The sequence below is a fragment of the Diadema setosum genome, chromosome 15 (assembly GCF_964275005.1).
Source record: "Diadema setosum chromosome 15, eeDiaSeto1, whole genome shotgun sequence".
Classification (NCBI taxonomy): Eukaryota; Metazoa; Echinodermata; class Echinoidea; order Diadematoida; family Diadematidae; genus Diadema; species Diadema setosum.
In genome coordinates, this window is record NC_092699.1 from 20,853,633 (window position 1) to 20,877,892 (window position 24,260).

General features: G+C 38.8%; 1 protein-coding gene across 1 annotated transcript in view; it reads left to right on the top strand.

Moving 5' to 3' along the window:
- LOC140239075 (uncharacterized) overlaps positions 1-24,260 on the top strand; it is a 63,577-nt gene that overhangs the window by 32,977 nt on the left and 6,340 nt on the right. Inside the window, exons 8-15 of the mRNA XM_072318972.1 lie at positions 13,354-13,453; positions 14,684-14,782; positions 17,176-17,256; positions 17,771-17,912; positions 19,482-19,574; positions 20,073-20,269; positions 21,432-21,602; positions 23,093-23,398. Coding sequence (XP_072175073.1) covers positions 13,354-13,453; positions 14,684-14,782; positions 17,176-17,256; positions 17,771-17,912; positions 19,482-19,574; positions 20,073-20,269; positions 21,432-21,602; positions 23,093-23,398 — 1,189 coding nt within the window. The remainder of the gene's footprint in view (positions 1-13,353; positions 13,454-14,683; positions 14,783-17,175; positions 17,257-17,770; positions 17,913-19,481; positions 19,575-20,072; positions 20,270-21,431; positions 21,603-23,092; positions 23,399-24,260) is intronic.

The following is a 24,260-nucleotide window of genomic DNA, read 5'->3' on the forward strand; positions in this document are numbered from 1 at the left end:
TAGTATATACATGTACTGACTGGAAGTGATTATCTAGAGAATGTAGGGTTCATGGGGTCAAAGGTTAAGGGTCAAAGGTCAAGTGCAAGACTTCAAAATGTTACTATTACCCTCATATTTATGCAATGCCAGCAGGGTTATTTTTTTACACTTGGTGTATGCGTGTGTAACCTAATAGAAATTCTCTGGAAAGTTTTTTTTTCTCTTTTTGCCTCAAAGGTCAAAAGGTCAAAGATCAAGTGAAAGTGCTGAACTAACTTTTTCCTCCATATCTTGGAAGTGGCTCAAGTTACCTTGAAACTTAGTACATATTATGCATGTTCTACCTGAAAGTAATTATCTTATGAATTTTAGGGTCAAGGGCCAGATGAAAATGGTAACAATTTACTATTCAATTCAGAAATTGCACTTTTTCTCCACACCTGTACCTTGAAAATTACTCAATGCCTAAATGTATGAATGGGTCAAAGTCGAGTTAAAGTCCTTAAATCCCTAGATACATGCTCTCCTATTCATCCAATTAAACCTACGTCAAGGAAGGTGAACATTCAACACATTTGTGACAAACTTGTCATTCCAATATTTTGCCAGTTTTGTGAAAATGTAATCACACAGTGTCCACATCTACTATCTAGACCTATTGGGAAAATCATGCATTATGGCGGAGGCATACCAGTCGCCAAAGCGACATTTCTAGTTTATATATTGCGTGCGCCTCACAGGCAGCCCTCCAAGTCTGCTCCAGTAGTTGTGTCTCTTTACTTGGGTAATTTTACTGATTACGTTCTACTGGATCCACCATTGTATCTGTGACATTACTTGGATTTGACTGGATCCATTTTGGCGAACATCTTAATGTGGTTTGCTAGCATTTCCAGAATCAAGTTTTGGCTCTACATGACATGGAATGGTGCATAGTGGTGTACGAGCTGACATCTTGCCCGTGGGTAGAGACCATGTTTCTTTCATGTCCACCCAACCTTGAATTCCATTGACTTCCATGTCCTGTGCTTCGTGAATCTTCAGTGGAACAATGGATCTTCTCAAGCACATCACTCTAGTTCTTATTGTCCTGTACTCTACACACAATAGCGGTGGAATCTGCAGTAACCTAGATGGCTATCACGGTATGCCCAATCCCATACTACAGTACACAACTTTCTGCATTCAAGTCGCAAGTTCTGTGGATCTCGTATTCTGTACTACGCTAACGCAGAATCAACGTTTCAACTTATCTTACAATGTGGTGACATTGAGCAAAACCCGGGTCCTGTCGACTTAACTGAGAAACGCGACATCAAAAGGAATGCTTTGCTGGTCAATACATGTGGACATAGCATCTGTTCATGTACGTCTCTGCGTCCATATGGGCCACTACCTGAAAAGACATGGAATGTTATATGTGAATTGGGGATAAATGCAAATAAACGCACACATCGAGGTAAGCGAGCAGGTAAGAGGAAGCAAAGGAAGATAAGTGTCATCATTACCCCTGAACATGATAGAAAGTTACACTTTGGCAGACAGGGAGTCAATATGCATAATTTACGTCAACCTAAACCAACAACGATACAGGCACCGGCGTCGCCATCGCTGATTGTCTTCAATGCCAGGTCCCTCAATAACAAGATCGATGACCTTGAAGCCACGTTGCGATCTCAGCACAAGGATGTTCCGTTAATAGCTGTTACTGAGACATGGTTTTCCGTTGACAAATCTGCATCTGCATGTGAACTCCCTGGATACAACCTGTTTCATTGAGATCGCCCCGATCGTCCTGGTGGGGGAGTTTGTTTATATGTTCGCAATGATCTATCTGCAACAGAAGTTTTCATTGATTGCGTCCCTACCTACCTTGAAGTACTATGGATCAAACTAATATCCTCCAGTCAGTTCCGGTTGCGCAATCACATCTACGTTGCTGTTGTGTGCTCACCGCCGCGATCGGAACATCGAGAGGAACTTTGCAACCACCTGATTGATATGGTTGATTCTATCAGAGCAATGTCAGACAGTGCTTCGTTACTCATTACCGGTGATTTCAACGATTTCGATGCATCACTCTTTGAGCAACATACCGCACTGGTCCAAATTGTCACGAACCCAACAAGGGGAACTGCAATACTGGACAAGATCTTCACTGACATTGCCTGTGAGTACCATGAACCAATTGTATGTGCTCCTATTGCCAACAGTGACCACTTACTAATTTCTCTCAAATGTATTCATGATCATGCCTGCCGCCAATCTGTTCAATTTACCTATCGACCTTACCAAGATTCTGCTGTCAGATCCTTCGGACAGTGGATAACTGAGGTGGACTGGTCTGTTATCAATATCCTACCTGATGTCGACGCCAAAGTTGACTTTTTTCCAACAACTTCTCTGTGACCAGTATAGATCCCATTTCCACAGAGTGACGGTCAAACGTAGAGTAGCTGATAAAGCATGGATGACCAACACCATTCGGTCCCTCATTTCAGCTCGTAATTCTGCCTTCAAGAGTGGGGACACTTCAGTCTACAAGAACTTAAGAAATGATGTCCAAAGGAAAATCAAAGAAGCTAAATGGCTTTTCTACTGCAAAAAAAGTTGAACATCTCAAAGAGACCGAGCCAGGGAAATGGCATAAACAGATCAGAAGTCTTTCTGGCCTTAAAAAGCGACCTCAGTTTGAGATAGATCCTGACACCTCTCCTCTTATAACTGCCAATCGTTTGAACACTTACTTTGCCGACATCTGCAGACAGCTTCCCAGTTGTGACCCCTCGGAGCTACCGGCTTATCTTCCAGCTTGGCCTCCACCAACCATAGAGCGACGAGATGTTTACAACCGACTTCGGCGTCTGAATGCATCCAAGGCTGGCCATCCATCTGACTTGCCCATACGCCTGCTGAAGGAATTCGCCTACGAATTATCAATTCCTTTGACCAATCTGTTCAACGAATGTCTTACTTCTGGGTATTTTCCTGATACCTGGAAAACAGCATCCGTGTGTCCGGTGCCTAAGACAACCCCAGTTGTTGAGTTCAGTCAACTTCGTCCTATCTCGATCACTCCGATAATAGCACGCATCTTCGAGGGTTTCCTCGCGCAATGGGTTATGTCTGACATCAAGCAAGTAATCGATCCTCGTCAGTTTGGAAACATGAAGGGCAGTTCAGTATGCCATTACCTGATAAGCATGCTTGATACAATCTACAAAGACCTCGACAAACCAGGTAACTACGCCGATCTTTGTGCCATTGATTTTACAAAAGCATTCGACTTAATTGACCATACGACAGCTGTTAGAAAGATGATCGATCTTGAAGTGAACCCATCGATTATTCCTACAATCTGCAGCTTCCTGCCTAATCGCTCGCAGACGGTACATTACAAAGGTACGACGTCATCTTCGGAGTTACTGACGTGCGGGGTCCCCCAAGGGACAAAACTCGGCGCGATTATCTTCCTGATCATGGTCAATGATCTTGCACTGACAACGGACATTAGATGGAAGTACGTCGACGTCCTGAGCATAGTCGAGATCTCTCACAAAGCCGGCCACAACAATTTGCAATCTCATGTTGAGTCTGTTTGTGAATGGAGCAATGCTAATTATATGAAACCCAAGCCTGAAAAATGCAAATTGATGCACTTCACCTTCTTGCGTAACGATGTCCCCCCTCCGGTCATTACTATTGGAAACAACCCGATCGAAGTCGTATCTTCCATGCGCATTCTTGGCGTTACTCTCTGATCAGACCTGAGATGGGATAGTCAAGTACGAGAAATGATCTCGCGCGCCTCTCGGAGACTTCACATTTTGTGCTCGCTCAGGAGAACCGGAGTTACTTTTGATGATCTATTGTTTGTTTACACTGTGTACATCCGCCCCCTTCTTGAATTTGCTGCACCAGTGTGGTGTTCCAATCTGACTCATGAGCAGTCACAAGTGCTGGAAAAGGTGCAGAGGAGAGCTCTCCGCCTCATCACTTACCCCTTACGTGTCCACTATGAAGATGCTCTTCGTGATATGAACATCAAATCATTAGCTGAAAGGAGGAATTCCCTTCTCACCAGTTCTGGGAAATCCCTCCTTCGCTCTAACCGCCACCGTGACATGCAGCTTCCGCCTCAGCGCTCTCAACGAACAACTCGTAGCCTAAGGAACTCGTCAAACATAGACATCCCCCGAACCAGAACACAACGTTTCAGAAACTCGACAATCCCTTGCTTAGTGAGACTACTTAATGGTCTGTAGGCTTTTGTTTTCAACAATGTGCAATTTTCCCAACCTTTTGTAAAGTATTCTCTTTTTATAAAGTATTCTCTTTTTATTTTTATGCCTCCGCCACGAAGTGGTGCCGGAGGCATTATGTTTTCGGGTTGTCCGTCCGTCCGTCCGTCCGTCCTTCCGTCCGTCCGTCCGTCCGTCCGTCCGTCCTTCCGTCCGTCCGTAATGAATTTTGTGGACAAGGTAACTATCAAAACCTGTTGAGGTATCCTAATGAAACTTGGCATGTATGTGTATTAGGGGGTGAAGTTGTGCCTATCAACTTTTGGGTGCACATGCTCAAGGTCAAAGGTCAAAAGGTCAAGGTCAAATACATAAAATTTCACTATTTCCACCATATTTATTGAATGCCTGAAGATATTTTCTTGAAACTTAGTGTATACATGTATTACCCAATTAAGACTCTCTGGTGAAAGTTTGGGTCATGAGGTCAAAGGTCAAAGGTCAAAAGGTCAGGGTCAAATACATAAAATTTCACTATTTCCACCATATCTATTGAATGCCTGAAGATATTTTCTTGAAACTTAGTGTATACATGTATTACCCAATTAAGATTCTCTGGTGAAAGTTTGGGTCATGAGGTCAAAGGTCAAAAGGTCAAGTAAAGATATTAAAACTTCTTTTTTTTTCTCCATACCTTGGAAAATTGTTCAAGGTATCTTCGTGGAACATAGTATATACATATACTGACTGGAAGTGATTATCTAGAAAATGTAGGCTTCATGGGGTCAAAGGTCAGGGGTCAAAGGTCAAGTGCAACACTTCAAATTTTTACTTTTTCCCTCCTATCATGCAATGCCAGCAGGGTTATTTTTTTTTTTACACTTGGTGTATGCATACATGTGTAACCTAATAGAAATTCTCTGGAAAGTTTTTTTTTTTTTCTTCTTTTTTTGCCTCAAAGGTCAAAAGGTCAAAGATCAAGTGAAAGTACTGAACTAACTTTTTCCTCCATATCTCGGAAGTGGCTCAAGTTATCTTGAAACTTAGTACATATTATGCATGTTCCACCTGAAAGTGATTATCTTATGAATTTTAGGGTCAAGGGCCAGATGAAAATGTTAACAATTTACTATTCAATTCAGAAATTGCACTTTTTCTCCACACCTGTACCTTGAAAATTACTCAATGCCTAAATGTATGAATGGGTCAAAGTCGAGTTAAAGTCCTTAAATCCCTAGATACATGCTCTCCTATTCATCCAATTAAACCTAGGTCAAGGAAGGTGAACATTCAACACATTTGTGACAAACTTGTCATTTCAATATTTTGCCAATTTTGTGAAAATGTAATCACACATTGTCCACATGTACTATCTAGACCTATTGGGAAAATCATGCATTATGGCGGAGGCATACCAGTCGCCAAAGCGACATTTCTAGTTTATTATTATTATTATATTCTTTTTTTTATTTATCTTTATGCCTCCGCCACGAAGTGGTGCCGGAGGCATTATGTTTTCGGGTTGTCCGTCCGTCCGTCCGTCCGTCCGTCCGTCCTTCCGTCCGTCCGTCCGTCCGTCCGTCCTTCCGTCCGTCCGTAATGAATTTTGTGGACAAGGTAACTATCGAAACCTGTTGAGGTATCCTAATGAAACTTGGCATGTATGTGTATTAGGGGGTGAAGTTGTGCCTATCAACTTTTGGGTGCACATGCTCAAGGTCAAAGGTCAAAAGGTCAAGGTCAAATACATAAAATTTCACTATTTCCACCATATCTATTGAATGCCTGAAGATATTTTCTTGAAACTTAGTGTATACATGTATTACCCAATTAAGATTCTCTGGTGAAAGTTTTGGTCATGAGGTCAAAGGTCAAAGGTCAAAAGGTCAGGGTCAAATACATAAAATTTCACTATTTCCACCATATCTGTTGAATGCCTGAAGAAATTTTCTTGAAACTTAGTGTATACATGTATTACCCAATTAAGATTCTCTGGTGAAAGTTTGGGTCATGAGGTCAAAGGTCAAAAGGTCAGGGTCAAATACATAAAATTTCACTATTTCCACCATACAAATCTATTGAATGCCTGAAGATATTTTCTTGAAACTTAGTGTATACATGTATTACCCAATTAAGATTCTCTGGTGAAAGTTTGGGTCATGAGGTCAAAGGTCAAAGGTCAAAAGGTCAAGTAAAAATATTAAAACTTCTTTTTTTTCTCCGTACCTTGGAAAATTGTTCAAGGTATCTTCATGGAACATAGGAAATACATGTACTGACTGGAAGTGATTATCTAGAGAATGTAGGGTTCATGGGGTCAAAGGTCAGGGGTCAAAGGTCAAGTGCAAGACTTCAAAATTTTACTATTACCCTCATATTTATGCAATGCCAGCAGGGTTATTTTTTTACACTTGGTGTATGCGTGTGTAACCTAATAGAAATTCTCTGGAAAGTTTTTTTTTTTTTCTCTTTTTGCCTGAAAGGTCAAAAGGTCAAAGATCAAGTGAAAGTGCTGAACTAACTTTTTCCTCCATATCTCGGAAGTGGCTCAAGTTACCTTGAAATGTAGTACATATTATGCATGTTCTACCTGAAAGTAATTATCTTATGAATTTTAGGGTCAAGGGCCAGATGAAAATGGTAACAATTTACTATTCAATCCAGAAATTGCACTTTTTCTCCACACCTGTACCTTGAAAATTACTCAATGCCTAAATGTATGAATGGGTCAAAGTCAAGTTAAAGTCCTTAAATCCCTAGATACATGCTCTCTTATTCATCCAATTAAACCTACGTCAAGGAAGGTGAACATTCAACACATTTGTGACAAACTTGTCATTCCAATATTTTGCCAATTTTGTGGAAATGTAATCACACAGTGTCCACATGTACTATCTAGACCTATTGGGAAAATCATGCATTATGGCGGAGGCATACCAGTCGCCAAAGCGACATTTCTAGTTTTTTTATAGTAAATTTCATGTGTATTTTGTTGATGTCCCAAAAAAGTCAAATGTCAATTTAAAGTACATTTCTGTGCATGTTGATGTACTGCCCATCAGTGATTCTCTTGAGAATTTTGAGGTCGTGGGATCAAAGGTCAATCGTCAGGGACAGGTTGGATGCTGAGGATTTGTTGCTGACCTTGTATGTTTTTTTTTTATGTTTTGATGTATGAATTGTCATAGATTAGGCGTACTTTAAAAATTTTGGGATTTTTAGATATCCGTTTTTTTCTTTTCTTTTTAATAATGTGGATGTTTTTTTAATTGGGCCGGGTTGGGGGGGGGGGGGGGGGTGAGCATTCAACGCCTTTGTGATAAATACAACGCTTTTTTATGTTTTGTCAATTGTGTTGGAATATTGCTACATATTGTTGAGATGTGCTGTAGATTTGTTGGGAGAGCCACATTTTGTGCAATAGCGACACTTTTTTCTGACCACGTCTTCAGCCGCCATTTTGAATTTCAAAATGGCCGCCCTTGCAGACTGTATTTTGACCCATATTTCATAGAGTGAGCATTGTAGAAGCTTAAGATTTGGTGCAAAATGCATGGGTGTGATGTCAGACACTCTGATAAATCTCTGTCTGATATTGTGGATTGTTATGATACATTTTGTAGGCTGCCATTTTGAATTTCAAAATGGCTGCCACAGCAAGCTGTATTTTTACCCATATCTCATAAAGTGAGCATTGTAGAAACCTCAAACTTGGTGCAAAATACATCGTTATAATGTCAAGTGCTCTGATATATCATTTTCTGATATTGTGGATTGCTTTGTAGAGTTTGTAGGCCGCCATCTTGAAATTCAAAATGGCCGCCATAGCGTTTTTACCCATATCTGTTTGCAATTATTGTAGAAGTATCAATTTTTTGAAGAATGCACATGCTTGTGGTATTCAATGGTCCAGCACAGCTGTTTCCTAATTGTGGATCATTAGATAGACCACCATGTTGAAATTCAAGATGGCCGCCATAGAAAACATAGCTATGATACTGTGGTAAGCGCCTTAGATGAATGTGCCAAAATTGTCCTAGTTAGACTGAATTTATTTCCAGTTCACGCAGAATGACAGCCATCTCTCTATTCGAAATGGCCGCCATAAATTCAGAATGTAAGGATGAGGTTCTAATTACGTCATCAAGAGATGCTGAGGGGCAAGAACTGCGTAAGGGGGGAGGGGGCATACCACTGTCCGATAGTGTGGGCAAGCGTGTAAGCGTTACATCCCATATAGCCAGGCGGGTATGCGGTTTGCAAACTGCGCGCTAAAACGATTCGTTTTTGCCTCTCAGGGAACACGTTATTTTGCGTTGTGGAACCTCGTTAATGATTACATTTAATCCCAATCAATGAATATTTGTATAAAAGCAAGCATTGATGCAATTGAAGGTGATCTTAAAAAACTTGATGCTGCCTCAAGAGAATGAAGACAAACGAGGAAAAGTCTCGCAATGGCAAGAAATGCTATGGTCACCCTACCAGGCATCCCATTCACAAGCTTGTTTGTTGGCCATAAACTGAAACACTTAAGGTTTGATAGATATAATTATTTCTGGAATAACACAGAATGAAGAAGGAATAAGTAGGCTTTTCCTGATTGCCCTTGAGTGGGTCATCTTCAATTATCAAGACTTCCAAGATGCTTATTGCTGTACAGCCAATTATTCTAAAACTACAAAGGAGTAATGATAGCTCAGTTCTGTGGCGCTTGCATCCATCAGAATTCCTCCACAACTTAGAAGATCATCACACGAGGGTAATGTAAGAAATTGACACTGCCTTGAAGCTGATAAATGTGGTGTTTGGCAGTCAGGTATCAGAAACATTCAAGGGAGATACTCTAGAAAGAGATGAAAAGGGCAGTTTTAATGTTTTGTACTAAGAATTTGTATCTGCGAAAATTAGAATATATTAATCTCTGGAATATTGTGAGAAAGGCCAGACATTCAGCTCGTGCGAAAAAAAAAAAAACACCACGTATGATTGGATCCAAAGTCATTAAGCTTAAGGAATCGCAAATTCTTCATAACATTTCTACTGGTTCTACAGCCTGATACATGTAGACCTGTCATTATCCGGTCATTGCTGAACGATACAATTATTGAAAGGTATAGGTTCTAAGCAATTCCACAATCACTCTTCATCTCATTGTTTTATGGCCTTCTCCTCATTCTCCCTATTAAAGGTTCATTTTTCCTACCCATGAATGCCTTAGAAACTCACAAAACTGAGCCAAATAATAAGCCTGAAAGTTGAAATACTGAGCAGTCAATTCCATCTGACACAGAGACCATGGAAAGAAAAAAAAAAGAGTTCATCAAAGATGCCATGGGAGTTACTGTCACCCGTCACTCACAAGAGATAGCCTCATTCCATTGTATGTATTACTATTAGAGCAACGAGAAAATCAGAGATATTGATGATTATTACGTAGACTTTAACATTTCAATTATCCTGATGGATCTTGTAGGTTTGCTTCACTTACTGCATTGCATGTTGTCTGCTCCATCACTGGAAAAGGAAATGATAAAGGTACAATTGACAATTTTGAGAGATTATGCTCTGCAGTTTGTTGCGAAAAAACAGGAACAGGTAAAGGTCTGCTTTTTAATGCCTTTCATGGTGCTGGCTGAAGTTGAAAATTTGAGGATGTCTCTAAGAGCAGATGGACCAAGAAGTATCTAAACCTTGAATCATGCAGAATGTGCTATGACACAGTCCGTGCCTTCCAGAAGTTTGGCGTGGATGACTTCAACCAGGACAATTTCCGGCTTTACCCTCGTAGAGACTTGACGATATAACCAGAGAACGAACCTCGTAAACTCTCACAACCTAATTTGTGCCTCTAATACATATAAATATGATATATTAGATTGTAGATATTTCGAAAGGGTATGCATAAATTGTTCAATTATTATAAAATGCTTCGAACTTCCTACATCAACGGTAGCCACAGAATTCATTATCATGCTGAAAAGCAAGAAATGCAAAAGTCATTATTTCTGGAAGAATTTAGAACTAATTCTCCCCTGTGTACAGCTTTAGAGTGCTGTTTTTAAACATGTGCAGTGAATGAGCCTAGAAAACATTTAATTATCTAAGTGACTATCCCATGAATTGTTAGAGTATATAGGGCTGATATTGTAAGTTCTTACAACCAAATCGTCTAAATGGGGCATTATTTAGTCAGTCAGAAACAGTTATTGAGAGTTTTTTTTTTTAAAAGTCATTTGTTTTTAACATCAAAATCACATGATTTCCCATTCACAAATTTTACCCAAATGCTATGCTTTTAAAGGAATGTTTCACATGGCAGCATTTTTGCATTTCAACACAACAGTGTACCTACAGGACAGGAAACACTTGAAGTGATTGACTTATACATGAGTGTTTCACCATGCTTGGGTTTGCAGTTTAAAGATCTTACAGCACCATGGTCGAAATACATCTTGAATTTTAAGAGTGGCGACCAATACAAATAATCCATTATTACAGAATGTATAGGCCCTATGTGTGTGTGTGTGTGTTTAAAGAATGTACACTGTAAGCCACCATAAACATTGATATGTCTAAAAGTTGCGTGTAACTAGAGATATTAGCTGAAAAGCAGCCATTTTGAATTCTAAGAAGGCAGCCTTGAAAGTTAGGCCTATCTGCATTTTTAGGGAGGGGAAAAGTGCAACTGAATGTTCAACATTATGAGCTCGGTTTACGCCCGAAATGTGAACTGTCTGTATTGCGTACAACATGAGATATGGGTCAAAATATACATTCTGGTATGGCGGCCATTTTAAATTCAAGATGGCCACCTTTAATATCAAAATGAACCATCGTTCACCCAGAAAAAGATGTTTCAGAATATCTGACAACATACGCATACTCTCTGCCCCAAATTAGAACGTTACACAATGCATACGATATGAGATACCGGTCCAATTACATTTGTTATGGTAGCCATTTTGAATTTCAAGATGGCCGCTAAGGAAAATGATCCATCATTAAATAAATAAATGTACATATTAGCATGACTGACATCATAAGCATGCTTTTTGCCCCAAATTTATACTCTACATAGTGCTTACAACCTGAGATATGGGTAACAATATGTTTAGCTATGGCGGCCATTTTGAATTTTAAGATGGCTGCCTAAAAAATGTATCAAAGCTATCTACAATATTAGAAAATGGTGTATCAGAATGTCTGACATCACAAACATGCTTTTTGCATCAAATCTGAAGCTTCTATGATGCTCACATTATGCAAATTGGGTCAAAATACAGTTTGCTACGGCGGCCATTTTGAAATTCAAAATGGCGACTGAAGACGTGGTCGGAAAAAATGGAACCAAAGTTTTTTGGATTCAGCACCCCCAAATTGACCAGGTTAGCTAAAAAAATCAGTTTTGGCACGAAAATCTCACGGGACCCAATATTTTGACATAGTAGACTGTACTACAGTATATCTGTAAAGCACTATTGATAATTTTGATACATGCATTTTTATTGAGGGTTAAGAAGAGGTCAATGGTTGTAACTAATGAAAAAAAAAAAAAATTTTTTATGCATGTACTTTTTGTTGATGATTTTCTTGGTAATCTCTGGGTCTTGGATCCAAGGTCAAGGATTTGAGACCGGGTTGAAATATTAAGGTTTCATCTGTTTGTACAGGCCCGGAACAGTGTTTCCGTTATATTCATACAGTATTCATTTTGATACCCAATTTCAACTACATTTGTATATATACACTGTATATATATTTTTTTTTTGGACAATGTCGTATATGTGTTTTAATTGTGAAATGAACAATTTCAGCTATTGAGCTGCATGTTCTTTTTATTGTCAATAAACCTATATTGAATTGAACTGAATTGAATTGAGGGACTTGAAACCACGGGGGGGGGGCCTTTTTGGCCCCCCCTTCAGATCTCAGTCTTGGATCACACGATCCTCACAAAAATTTGCACTGAGGTAGAGGCCAATGTAATCTACAATTTATAATAATTTTTTATTATTTATAATTTATGCATTGCCTATAAATCAAAAAAATAAAGCTCCAGGGGGGTGTTTCATCAACGTTTGTCGGCGCTGACAACTTCAGTCACCATAGTAACAGTCAGTGACCAGAGCATCCCAGCCAATCAAAACCAAGGATTTTGCTGAAATTGGTCAGCGCCGACAAGCGTTGATGAAACACCCCCCTGGACTTCTAATTTTTGGTGAACATAATCTTCTCAATATCCTCAACAATGATCTTGAAGCAAAAATTTGGCTTCATGATTATTTCTTATGTATTTTATCGTTTATCGAATGTCTTATGTATTTCTTTGTTTTTTACTTTTTGGTTTTGTTGTTTTTTTCGTCAAAATTTGTCACAGACATTTTTTAGAGCATAATCAGGCTAAAATAAATCATTATCAGCCATTGAAAGTAAAGATAATTATTTTTATATGAATTAATTGTAAAAACACAATTTACATTGGATTTGTACACAAAATCATGTTTTTGGGCAATTTTTGGGTCGACAAATTTTTTTTCAAAGGGGTGTGGCTTCAAAACGGTATGCCCCGGAGCGACAAATTTGGTCTCAAAAGTTGCGCGATACTTGAAAGAAAAAGTCATAAAATGTCGCGGCGAGAGCATCACGCATTGTGGAATAATCACGCGAAACGTCGAGGGGGGGGGGGGGGCCAAAATGCCCACCCTAAAGGGGCACAACTGAGGAAGTTGCACAGGGATAGATATGAGGCATTTGTTTGCAGTTGATAGAGATCAAATGTCTAGGGAGAGCATTTACCAGAACTTACATGCTTAATGGAAATAGCAGAAGATGATAAGGTCAAAACGAAAGGCCACTGCGCACTATACGATTTTGGATGCACGACTGACCGACTGTGGATCTGAAATAAATCACAATAGCCTCAGAATAAACACGCTTGTTTATTTCAGGTCCAAAGTAGGTCAGTCGTGCAACCGAATGTGGTATAATGCGCGGTGGCCTTAACTGAACTATTATGTGTTGAGCCATATTTGCTGACATTGTGTACATAAACACACTTGATTTGTTACTCTGGTGTAAAGGACATTTTGTTAGCTGTGGCACATCTTTGTGTTTCTTCAATGCCCAGGAGCATGGCAGCATTTGTTGGGATGTGTGATGGAGGATCACCAGAGGAAGGATGTGAAGTAGCATCAAAAGATGAGACCACCATTAATGCTCTTACAGTGGTAAGTATGAATGAAGCAACCAGCTGAGATATGTATTGCTAGAATTGTTATAATTGCGTTTTGAAGGACATCCATGTATGATATGGATACTTGAAACAAAATGTTTCCTGAGGATTCTACCATACTTCAGGAAAAAACAAAAAAAAATCACTCTTATGTGCTTGGCTGAGGCCTAAGGGTTAAAGTTGAAAGTTTCATCTTCTACTTTTTGTTGCATGATTGGATTTTACTTAAGAAGGCACAAAATTATTCTTTGGGTAGGGCACAAAAGATTATTCAAGTGGTTTATGTGACCCCCTCATGTAAAGGCCCAAGTGTATCTGCAAAGCTGCCAAAATTGTTAACTGGAGTAAAAAGGGGCCTGGGCTTTCAATCATAACATAATCTTCATCAGAGGCAAACTGACAAACATGTGAGGAAAGCAATCATGATGGACTACATTACACACAACAAGCACAGTCTGAGAAGGGGTTGTGTATTATTCACAAATAATGTTTTCACCAAACTTTGGAAATCGTTCCAAGGAGCAGTTTGATACAGAGTTGTTCAAACTGCACAGGAGATCCCTTTGGTGACCCAGGAGCAGAGCCCCAGAACCAAACATGTTTGAGCTTCACATTTCATCTATACGTGGATCCAGAAGTAGTATACCGAAGCCATACTATATTTTTGTACATCTCCCAAAGTTGTACTTCTCCCAATACCTCATTAGAACACACAATTTCAGTACTAATCAGGTACATATGACAGTTAACCTCTTTTAAAAGATAAGTACATTCTCGGTTGAGATGGGGCTTCTGGTTTCCAAAGTTTTTTAAATGTTTTTATAGATGATGAGAAACCTCTTAAAAATATTAAATATGGAAAAGTATGTAATTCTAAGAGGAATTCAGAATTATTTTTGATGAGAATTTGGTTTGAATTTGCTGAGATATCCAAAACAAAGCAATCCTTGTAAAAGATGGGACCCTCCTTTTATTAAGATCGCTTTGTTTTACTTTTGGGAGGTGGGGGATATCTCAGCCATTTCAAAACCGATTTTCATCAAATAAACTTGGAATTCCTATTAGAATTGTATGCTCTTTAACATCTCATAAAGTGGTTTCTAGGTGTCTTGCAAAAAAGTTTAAAGCTGAATCCTCACCTCCACCAATACTATACCATCCCTGTTTGTGGTCAAGTTTAGTCCAGTCAAAGTGAGAATTTTACTGTCACTCTTTATTCCTGCAGCTTCATGAAAATCACTACAACTGTGGAAAGGCTCTCCAAGAACTAGTCAAATGTCCAGTACCCAGATCTATTGACAGAAAGTGGACAGAAGAAGAAACGGTATGTTCCCTTTGTCATAGCAGACACCTACATTTTGTATGTGGTCATCAAAAAGAAGTAGCCATCCCTTGCATGCCTTCCAGTTTTCCATTAACTTTCAGTTGAAGATTGCATGTCATGTCAAAAAACATGTATTACATCACCAAAAATAGACAAAGTTTTGGATAGGGAGATAAATGAAATAATCTTTGAGCTTCTGTTGACATTTATAAGTGCACAGGACATCTTCCAGTTACCTTCCATTCGTATGTATATGTTTCATTCAAAAATTCACATAGAGTTAATGTTCAGTGTATTTACCACTTGAGACACCATTGGCTCACTTCGGTTTTTTGGCTCAGTTGAGCTAGTGCAATCGTTTTCCGCCATCATCTTTTGGCCATAAACTTTTTAACATTTACATCTTCATTTTTAAAACCAATGGTCCTATTCAAACAGACTAAAGGATAGGGTCATGCTGCTCAACTAGTGGGCCGCTGCCCAATCCCAGTGGGATTGCAAAGCTCTCAGGTGGGCTGCAATGTCTTCCCAAAATAAAATTACAAAGATTTCTGTTTGATCTAACTGGGCCTCAAAAAACAAACTTCATAGGAGCCAAAGTGGCCCTGGGGTTAAAAAATGGTTGGGAATTGCAGGGACAGGGAATACAAAGTTGTTCAAATAGTTCAGGTATGCTCCCCATAGGGGCCCAGGGTGAGACCCAAACGGCCCCAAAAAGAGCACATCTGTTGTATCATCTGCAAAATATGTTGTGCAATCATGTTGTATTGTATACTCCTTGAGGTAAAGATTGTAATTTGCATGTTTTGTAAGTGCATAACATTGCCAGAGGTGGCTCATTTGGACACTTATGGGTTGTGACAAATTTAAGTAGGGCCCAGGAATAGACTTTATCTTCTCCTTATACCAAATTTAGTATATTATTATTCTCTTAGGGTTAGGGGATACGAACTTGTTTCATTGCTTTGGTTAGCCCATGAGGGCCCAAGGAACAGGGCCCACAATTCCCTTAAATGTTTGAAGGTCCACAGAAATCAAGAACATCTCATTTCTTTATCACTAATTTTGATTTTGCTGAACAATAAGCACATACAGACATACAGGCATATCAGTCGCCATAGCAAAATTTCTAGTTTGTATAGGCAGTTCTTCTTGATAAGTACAGTTCGTCATCAGGTGTACAGTCACACTATATGGCAGGTCTGGTGTGGTGTATGTACAGTGACTTTTCTTTTTATTCCTACATCATACTATATGTAGCTAATAACAATGCTCCTATATTAGCAACAATGATGATGGAAGAGGAGATTCTCCCACAGATTCTGAAATTGAGTATTGTCAGAAGATACAACAGAAGAGGAAATCTATCTATTACCAGCAGGAGAATGTGAGATAGGGCCTTAACACTTTTAGCCAGAAGCTGATGCAGCTGCCGAAAACATGGAAGACGATGGTCCTCACTTTATCAACAATCACAAAGACATGAGAAGAAGGCTTTGCAACGGAGATTGGATAAGAAAACTGCTTTTTGTCTATCATAATCAAAAGAGGACAATTAGTATTTGAACAGGTAGGAATAGCATGTTGGGGAGAGGGTAAATTACTAATCTGACAATTTCATTTTGAAGAAAAATATCTTCCTGAAAATATTGTAAGTGTTCATTGCATGAAAGCATTGTGGTATGAAAACACTCTCCAGATAAGCGAGGACACTCCTGTGGTATTGTGCACAGTTACCGACACGGGGGATAGATGACAGTTTTCACTCAAAATTGGCCTCATATTTGCACTATTTGTTTATGCGAAGAAACACCATATCACCCTGAAGGTCCCACAAAGCTTCCCAAATTTGTGAACTCACAATACTCAGATGAGCACTAGACATGCTGGGTCTTTTGTTAATGCTCCTGCCCATCAGAATGCCTGTGGGATTGAGTTTCTTGGTGTACATCACACTTGCTGTCTTTCACATCCGTGAGCTGACAAGTGGTTTATAGTAGATGCTGAGGTCAAAAATTCCGTGCAAAAGTAGTGATGTTTGATGGAGGGATCATGATAGTCTGCATCCACACTGCCTGTGCAATAAATCATCAAAAATTTTATTTTATTGATTTCACCTTGGTGTGTACCAAGGTACATGTATGTTGATCATACAAAAGCAGTACCTCCATCATCATCTGGTCATTTGTTAAATGCAGTAAAGTCAGCACTTTTTTGTCACCAACTAGTTGCTTAATCTTAACTCAGGCACATAATCCATTGTTCTTGGTCCAGATATTTATGTGTGTGGATTTTTCATAGACTGACCTTTCTTTCATGAAATATATAAATCATTCAGATGTTTGATATTAAATATCTGAAATGTTTGAAATGATTATTGTTTCATTTTCCAGAAGTTATTCATCAGAGGTTTGAGACAGTTTGGCAAGAACTTCTTCAGAATAAGAAAGGACTTTTTACAGCACAAAGAAACGGTAAGCTGTTGACCAATTGCTTCTGTTTAGATGGTGACATGAAGCTCTTTCTCATTCCTGTCCCTCCCCCCCCCCCCCAAAAAAAAAAAAAGGAAGAGAGAGAGAAAAAAATGATAATAATGGGAATGAATGGATGATAAAGGTATCATATCAAATGTTATTCTTTTGTGATAATTTTTTCTTCTTGAGAGCTGTGTGTTAATTTGTTTTGTATCATTCTACTGTATAATATAAAAAATTATAAGGATTTGGAGCCTCTTCTTCCACTTCCTTCTTCACAAGGCTCCTCTTCTTTTTTTTTTTTAATTTACATAATTTGAACCATGCTCATTTCTCATGCATATCCATTGAAACATTCAGCCCCCATTTCCAGGATTTTTGTGTTTGTTTTTAGATCAAAAATATACAAATATATTCATATATTTTCTAACTTCTTGTATCCAACTCTTATGATAATGCTTTTGTCAGATGTAGTGGCTGGACTTTTAGTGAATATTTATTTTGGTGATAACAGGGAGAACTGATCGAATTCTACTACTACTGGAAGAAAACACCAGAAGCTAACCATCACCGGATTTATCGCAGACATCGAAGACAGAGTGTGCTCAGTCGCAGGAACTTTGGCCGCAATAATCGCCCTCCTTCCAGCGAATTCTGTAAGAGAATATGATACCAGTGTTGTAGACAAATGACAACTGTCGATGTTTGCAGAGTATTGCTTCCTTTTCTTTTCTCTTGGAGTGATCAAAAAAAAAATATGTTTTTTGTCTTTTTGGGCCAGGCTTTAGAGTACTGCTGCAAAGCTTGTATCTTTCTGACTGGTGAAAACATGAGCAGTACATGCATAAAATGGCATGGTTTCATGAATTATACTGTGTGCTTAAAGACATTACTGCTGACAGAAAGATCCTTTATCGACAATATAGCTACACTAGATGTGTAGAGCTTGTGGAAAAAGGAGCACATTTATGATCCTGACTAAATGAAAACACATTTCTGCTCCATAAATTGACTGTACATGTTTGAAGCAGATGTATGTTATCTAAGTTTGTTTAAAGTGAGATGGATAACACTACTCTCTAGAATACCTCCCATTTGAAATAATATCCCTTTACAAAGACTAAGGAATGTATTATATTTTAGACAAATCATCAAAACCTATCAATAATTACAACAACAGTGCAGTGATTCAATACTGAAATTGAAAATAGAATGGTATTGGAAAAGCCCTATCCAGGACCTCAGGTGAATCACATTGGGTAAACTCACACAGCTGATTCTAAAATGTACATACATGTATCTACACACACATTTAGATTATATTACCACAGTACATAAAGGCATGTGTATGTTAGTATGTAAACAGAATGGACACCTAATGAACACCTAATGAACCAGAATGGTTCTGTTATAGTTGTTATGAATGAATGTTCGTTGACTTATGAAAGTTGTTTGAAAATGTAAGAAATAACTATAAGATTTCATACACCAATATGTTTTCTGGCAATTCTCAAAGGTACTTTTTCAAACCCAAGATACTCTTAAATGTGGTGTGTAGTATACTGTGAAATTATTACTTCCGCCAAGAGAGGAGGTTATGTTTTTGTTACCCTTGGTTTGTTGGTTTGTTTGTTAGTTTGCTTGTTTGTCTGTGTGCAAAATAACTCAAAAAGTAGTTAACGGATTTGGATGAAACTTACAGGAAAGGTTGAGAATGACACAAGTAACAAATGATTAAATTTTGGTAGTGATCCGAGAATGTTTGGGGAATTTATGAAGGACTTTTGATATTTTGACAGGTAGGGTCAATGAACTTGGGAGTTCAAGCTGCACGTTTGAGGTTTTCAAACGCCCACTTAAGTTCGTGCTCTAGTTTCTGCTAGAGCGAGGCGCGCCGTGCAGCTGAGCGTTTATGACGTAACAAAGGCTTCTATATTGGGAAATCAGGCAATTTTTCAGCATGTATACCTATGGGTGGAAATCACTGATCTCTATGGAAGAGCCCAAAGAGCTTTTCCCCAGTAGTGGAGAGGAGAAAAATCTCTTTGGGAAGAGCGAGATCATCGGTGGAAAGTAGCTGCTTGGCGGAGGTCTGCGCTCTCAGAGTGCTTTTCTAGTTGAAAGATGGCACTAAATGATACAGGAAAGGAAAGTGAACATTCTATGTACTTGTGTTGTGAAATATGCAAATTGAAATAATCATCATTTGTCTTTGTCTTGTACAGTGGATCTCAGCTCTGCCAGTGAGTGTGATTTGGACAGTGATGACAGTGAAAAAGATTTCAGTGGCTATGCTTGTAGACACTGCTTCACGACTAGTAAGTAGATAGAAACTGTATCAGCTCCCTGTGCCTTATGCTCATGCCATGAGAATACCTTTGTGTTTTATTTTAGGTGTTTTGTTGATCTGATTGATTTGTTTTTAGCTTCTATGACTCAACAAAAAATGAAACTTTTAAAATGATTTTTTTTTTTACAGAGTTACCAAAATGCCAGGTAGAAATTGACTGCACTGTCTTTTCAGAGCTCACAGACTAAAAAAAAAAAATGTATTTGTTCAAGTTATAAATTGAAGGATGTCTCTACTGAAATTTTAGCCCTTACTACTAGAGATTGAGCTGTTTTACTGGTTAATACAAAAAAAAAAAGTTATAAAAACAGTTATAAACCACTGTTTGACCACTGTGTCTATTCTACAGCATGTCTTTGTTCATAATAGTGCCGATGTGTGTGACACAATAAGTCAAGAGATATAATGAGTGATAATGACATCTATGTTTTGTAGGAGCTCTGAATAGCAGTATGTACATTTTCAGCTTCCAGGGATTGGCACCACGGAGGCAGAGACCGCCTGCTCTTGTGCACTGACTGTCGGGTTTATTTCAAGAAGTATGGCAACCTGCGGCCTATCCAGAATCCACGATCACCACCTGCCTTTATGTTTAAGCCAGTCAAAGAGGGAGATTCCTTTGATGTCAAGAAGAATCTACGCACAAGGCGCCATAGGGATCAGGTAAGCATGGTTAAAGTTAGATGACGAACTGCCGCAAGAAGCAGCTGGAAGGAGGAATTATATACTCTTTCCAGCCTTTAAAAACTAGTTTGAAGACTTTGAAAAATATTCCTTATCATGGTACTGTGACAGTGATGTAATGCCTGAGGTTTCTGTAGCTCATTATCATGACTTTAATTTGAAAACAATTCCTCATTTCCTTGGTACCTTGCCCTTGTATGCTACATGAGGTGTGGATCCACTGGCGAGATTATAGGCACAATCCCTGTAGGTAAAAAAAATCATTGAACTTTGTCTAGAAATAACATTTGCATCAATAACTTCATAAAGGATTTTTTTCCTATGGTAATATAATTTGTTGGGCGGAAATAAATAGGCAGGTATTTCCATGAAGTGTGAGTGAGTCAAGGTCAGAGGTCCCTGTACTTTATCACCACGAAAGGAAAAAGGTCATTTCCAGTCATTTCTTTGGCTTTGAATGTCCAGTGCTGGTAGAAGATGATGAACAGGGTGAAAGTACATTGAGGATTATTTGTCTAACCATAATAGCAGTAGTAGGTCAAAGGTCAAGGACAACAAGGGTGAAAATTGTATTTTCTAGCGGTACCTTCAGCTAGGAAGAAAGATGCTGTAGAAATGAATTTAAATTAATTTTGTTTAATGACAAGGTGGAAGGTCGAGACAAAATTTGAGCAAAATATCATGTTTTCATCATAAATTCACCTTTGCATTTATAGATAAAAAAAATATTAATATTTGTGTGTGTGTGTATGTGTGTGTGTAATGGATAGAAATAGATTAGAATACATACCTAACCACAATGAACTTACATCAAATTGTCAAAGAAGGACTGTATACTTGCAGATATAGTGATTGCCTGAGAAGTGTAGGCACACAAATTGACTGTTTCACTCATGTGAAATGCTTTTCCTTTTATTATTTGTTTGAAGGAAACATATTCATCAGTTCAAATCTTAGTCAAGAAATATGTTTATTCCATAGGGCATAATACAGCATCTTCAGATAACATGGAGTTTGTGGTTTTAGCTTAAGGAATGTAAACATCAGCAGAGTCCAATGTGTCTGCAACTGGCTATTTTAACGTTGATGATTTACATGGTCTTGACGTGTTCTGCTTTTCCCATTTAAATCTTTGCTTTAGGCAAATGGTGCATCACGAAATGGACGCAATAAACATCGTGATGGTGTTGCCAGTGAACCAAGCAGCCCACTTCTCCATGCTAATCGTCGGCGCAGTAACACCTTTAGCCACAACTCACCCAGTGGGCTTAGCACCTCCAGCGAGGGTAGCACCAAGTCCAAGAAAATCAAGGTACTGAAGATGGTGTGTGTGTTTTTTGTTTTTTTTTTTCTTTTGTTGTTGTTGTTGTTGTTGTTGTTTTTTTTTTTTTGCTTTGTCTAATGTCATTGTTGATTACAGTGTGAACCAGAGTGTTGGGTTATAATTGTATCCCTCAGCACATGTACAGGATTCTTTGGATTCAACGTTGTTACTCCACCGCCATGTCACATTTGTGCACACAATACTGGCCATGTTTTTTGACAGATTTACTTGCAAATTTAGTGTGAAGGTTTATCATTAAAAAAATCAAGCCACCTAAAGCTTTGTGCTAGCACCCTTGCCTTTTCCAGCTTAATAAAGAAAACGGTTGATTTACTAGGATCTTCCTGTCTGCACTGTATTTGCCACATTTTTTCAAAGGATTTTGTTCAAGTTTTATACAGAGATGTATCATCATTAAATGTTGACCTGTAAGGGTTTGGGTTATGCTGGCCCCAATGTTCCGCCTTTAAATTGGGTCAAAGGCTGCCACCATAGTATACATGTATTTCTTGTGTGGCCTCTAGCTTTCATATTTTGTAATGGATTTTTTTTTTTTTCATTAATTACTCATATGGCCCTTTATCATGGTGAAATTAATACCCCTGTCAAACTTGGCAAATTTCATGCTGCTGCACTAGGTTTAACCCAGGAGATGTTGTAATATGAAAGGGCTCACAGGTGAAATCCCCCGTAAAATGCCGGACAACTTTTCAGAAGTTTTACCCTGGTAAACTCCCAGGTGCCTCTGGGAACTCTGAGGTGCCTCAGAGAACCCTCCAGGTGATGGTGTAGTGTAAAAGACATTGCGGGTAAACTCCTTGGTGTATAGTGAAGGCCAGTTTGCCAACAACGTCTTGATAGAAAATTCCCTTTGTTTAACCCAAACCATTGTGGGTGGCGCCCACATGCCTGACAGTGCACTATCTTTTGTGTATTGCAATGGGGATTGCCGTGCTGAAGCTGCTTGAGATGCAGGAGGATTCTCCATACCCTATGACACAGCCCTGAAGAAACAAGGGGAGGTTTTGAGTGAATGGCAGCTGCCTTATGTAGATGATGACCTCGTAGATGCTGTGATATTGTGTTTCGTTATTGTACTCTATTTCCGTTACCAGCTGACCTATAAGTGTGTTCTTTCTTTATGTCAAATTTATCATTACTTTGCACTTTACAACATGTTCACCAGCTGATTTATAATTCGGAAATATTTTAGTAGATTGTAAAGTTAACTGTTTTGAAAGTCTAAAATGTTAAAACAATGAAATAGAAACTGTCAAGAGTTAAAGTGTCAAACATCTTATGATATTCATCATACAAATTGACACATTCATTTTAAAAGGGAACTCCATACAATAAGATATTATGAAACAAGACATTTAAAAGCACAACAAACCCAGTGTCCACAACACATTCTGCATTGAATATTCACTATGCATTGCCTCTTACTGAGCTTTTGTCTTTATTGTTTGAATGTGCAGATGGAGAGTGACAATGGTCCAGACAGCCCTGCCAGCTTACCACCAAGGATCAAACAGGAGCCAGAAGAGGATCCAGAGGAAGAAGAGGAAGAAGAGGAAATGGAAGCAGAGGAGGATGAGGAGGAGGTAGAACAGGAGCAGGAGGCAGAGGCTGAAGATGAGGAGGAAGAAGATGATGAGGAGGAAGAAGAAGAGGAAGAACGGGACGGTGATGAAGAGGAGGAAGAGGAGGAGGAAGAGGAAGATAATAAGATTGTCTCTGGGGTCGTGGAAATGAACTTTCAGGAAGTGGAAGCAGATGTCCAGGTGAATTATAGTCTCATATAATTACACTTCAGTTGACATGTTTATATCACCTGAACGCACACTTGAAAATCTCAAATAATAGCCTTGTTAAACTTTTCAAGGTGGTAACATGACTGGCTGGGAACCATGATTAGAGGCACAGTTGATAACATTTCTTGATTTTTATGCCTCCGCAACGAAGTGGCTGGAGGCATTATGTTTTCGGGTCGTCCGTCCGTCCGTACGTCCGTCCCGTTTTGTTTTTGTCGATATTTCAAGAACCGTGTGGTGGTTTTACATCAAACTTGGTATGAGGGTATATCCTTGGGGGATAATACTTTGTGTGGATTTTAGGGTCACAGGGTCAAAGGTCACAGGTTATTTTGTGAAAAAATTGAAATTTCATGTTTTTCTCCATATCTTGCAAATGGTTCAAGGTATCTTCATGGAACTTAGTATATATGCTTGTACCGATGGGCAGTGATTATCTAGGGAAGTTGGGGTCATGGGTCAAAGGTCAGGGGGTCAAAGGTCAAGTTCAACTCCTCAAAATATCACTACTTTCCTTAAAATGCAATATGCCTGAAGGTTTTTGTTTTTGTTTTAACTTGATGTATGCATGTATTACCCAATATATATTCTGTGGGAAGTTTCTTGCCAAAAGGTCAAAGGTCAAAAGGTCAAAGGTCAAGTGAAAGTGCTGAATTGCACTTTTTCCTCCATATCTCAAAAGTAACTCAAGGTATCATCATGAAACTTACATATTTATGCATGTTCAACCTAACAGTGATTCTCTTTGGAACTGTGAGGTCAAAGGTCAAAGGCCAGGTTTAGATAATGCTATTTTCCCATTTGATACTGAAATTATACTTTTTCTCAATAC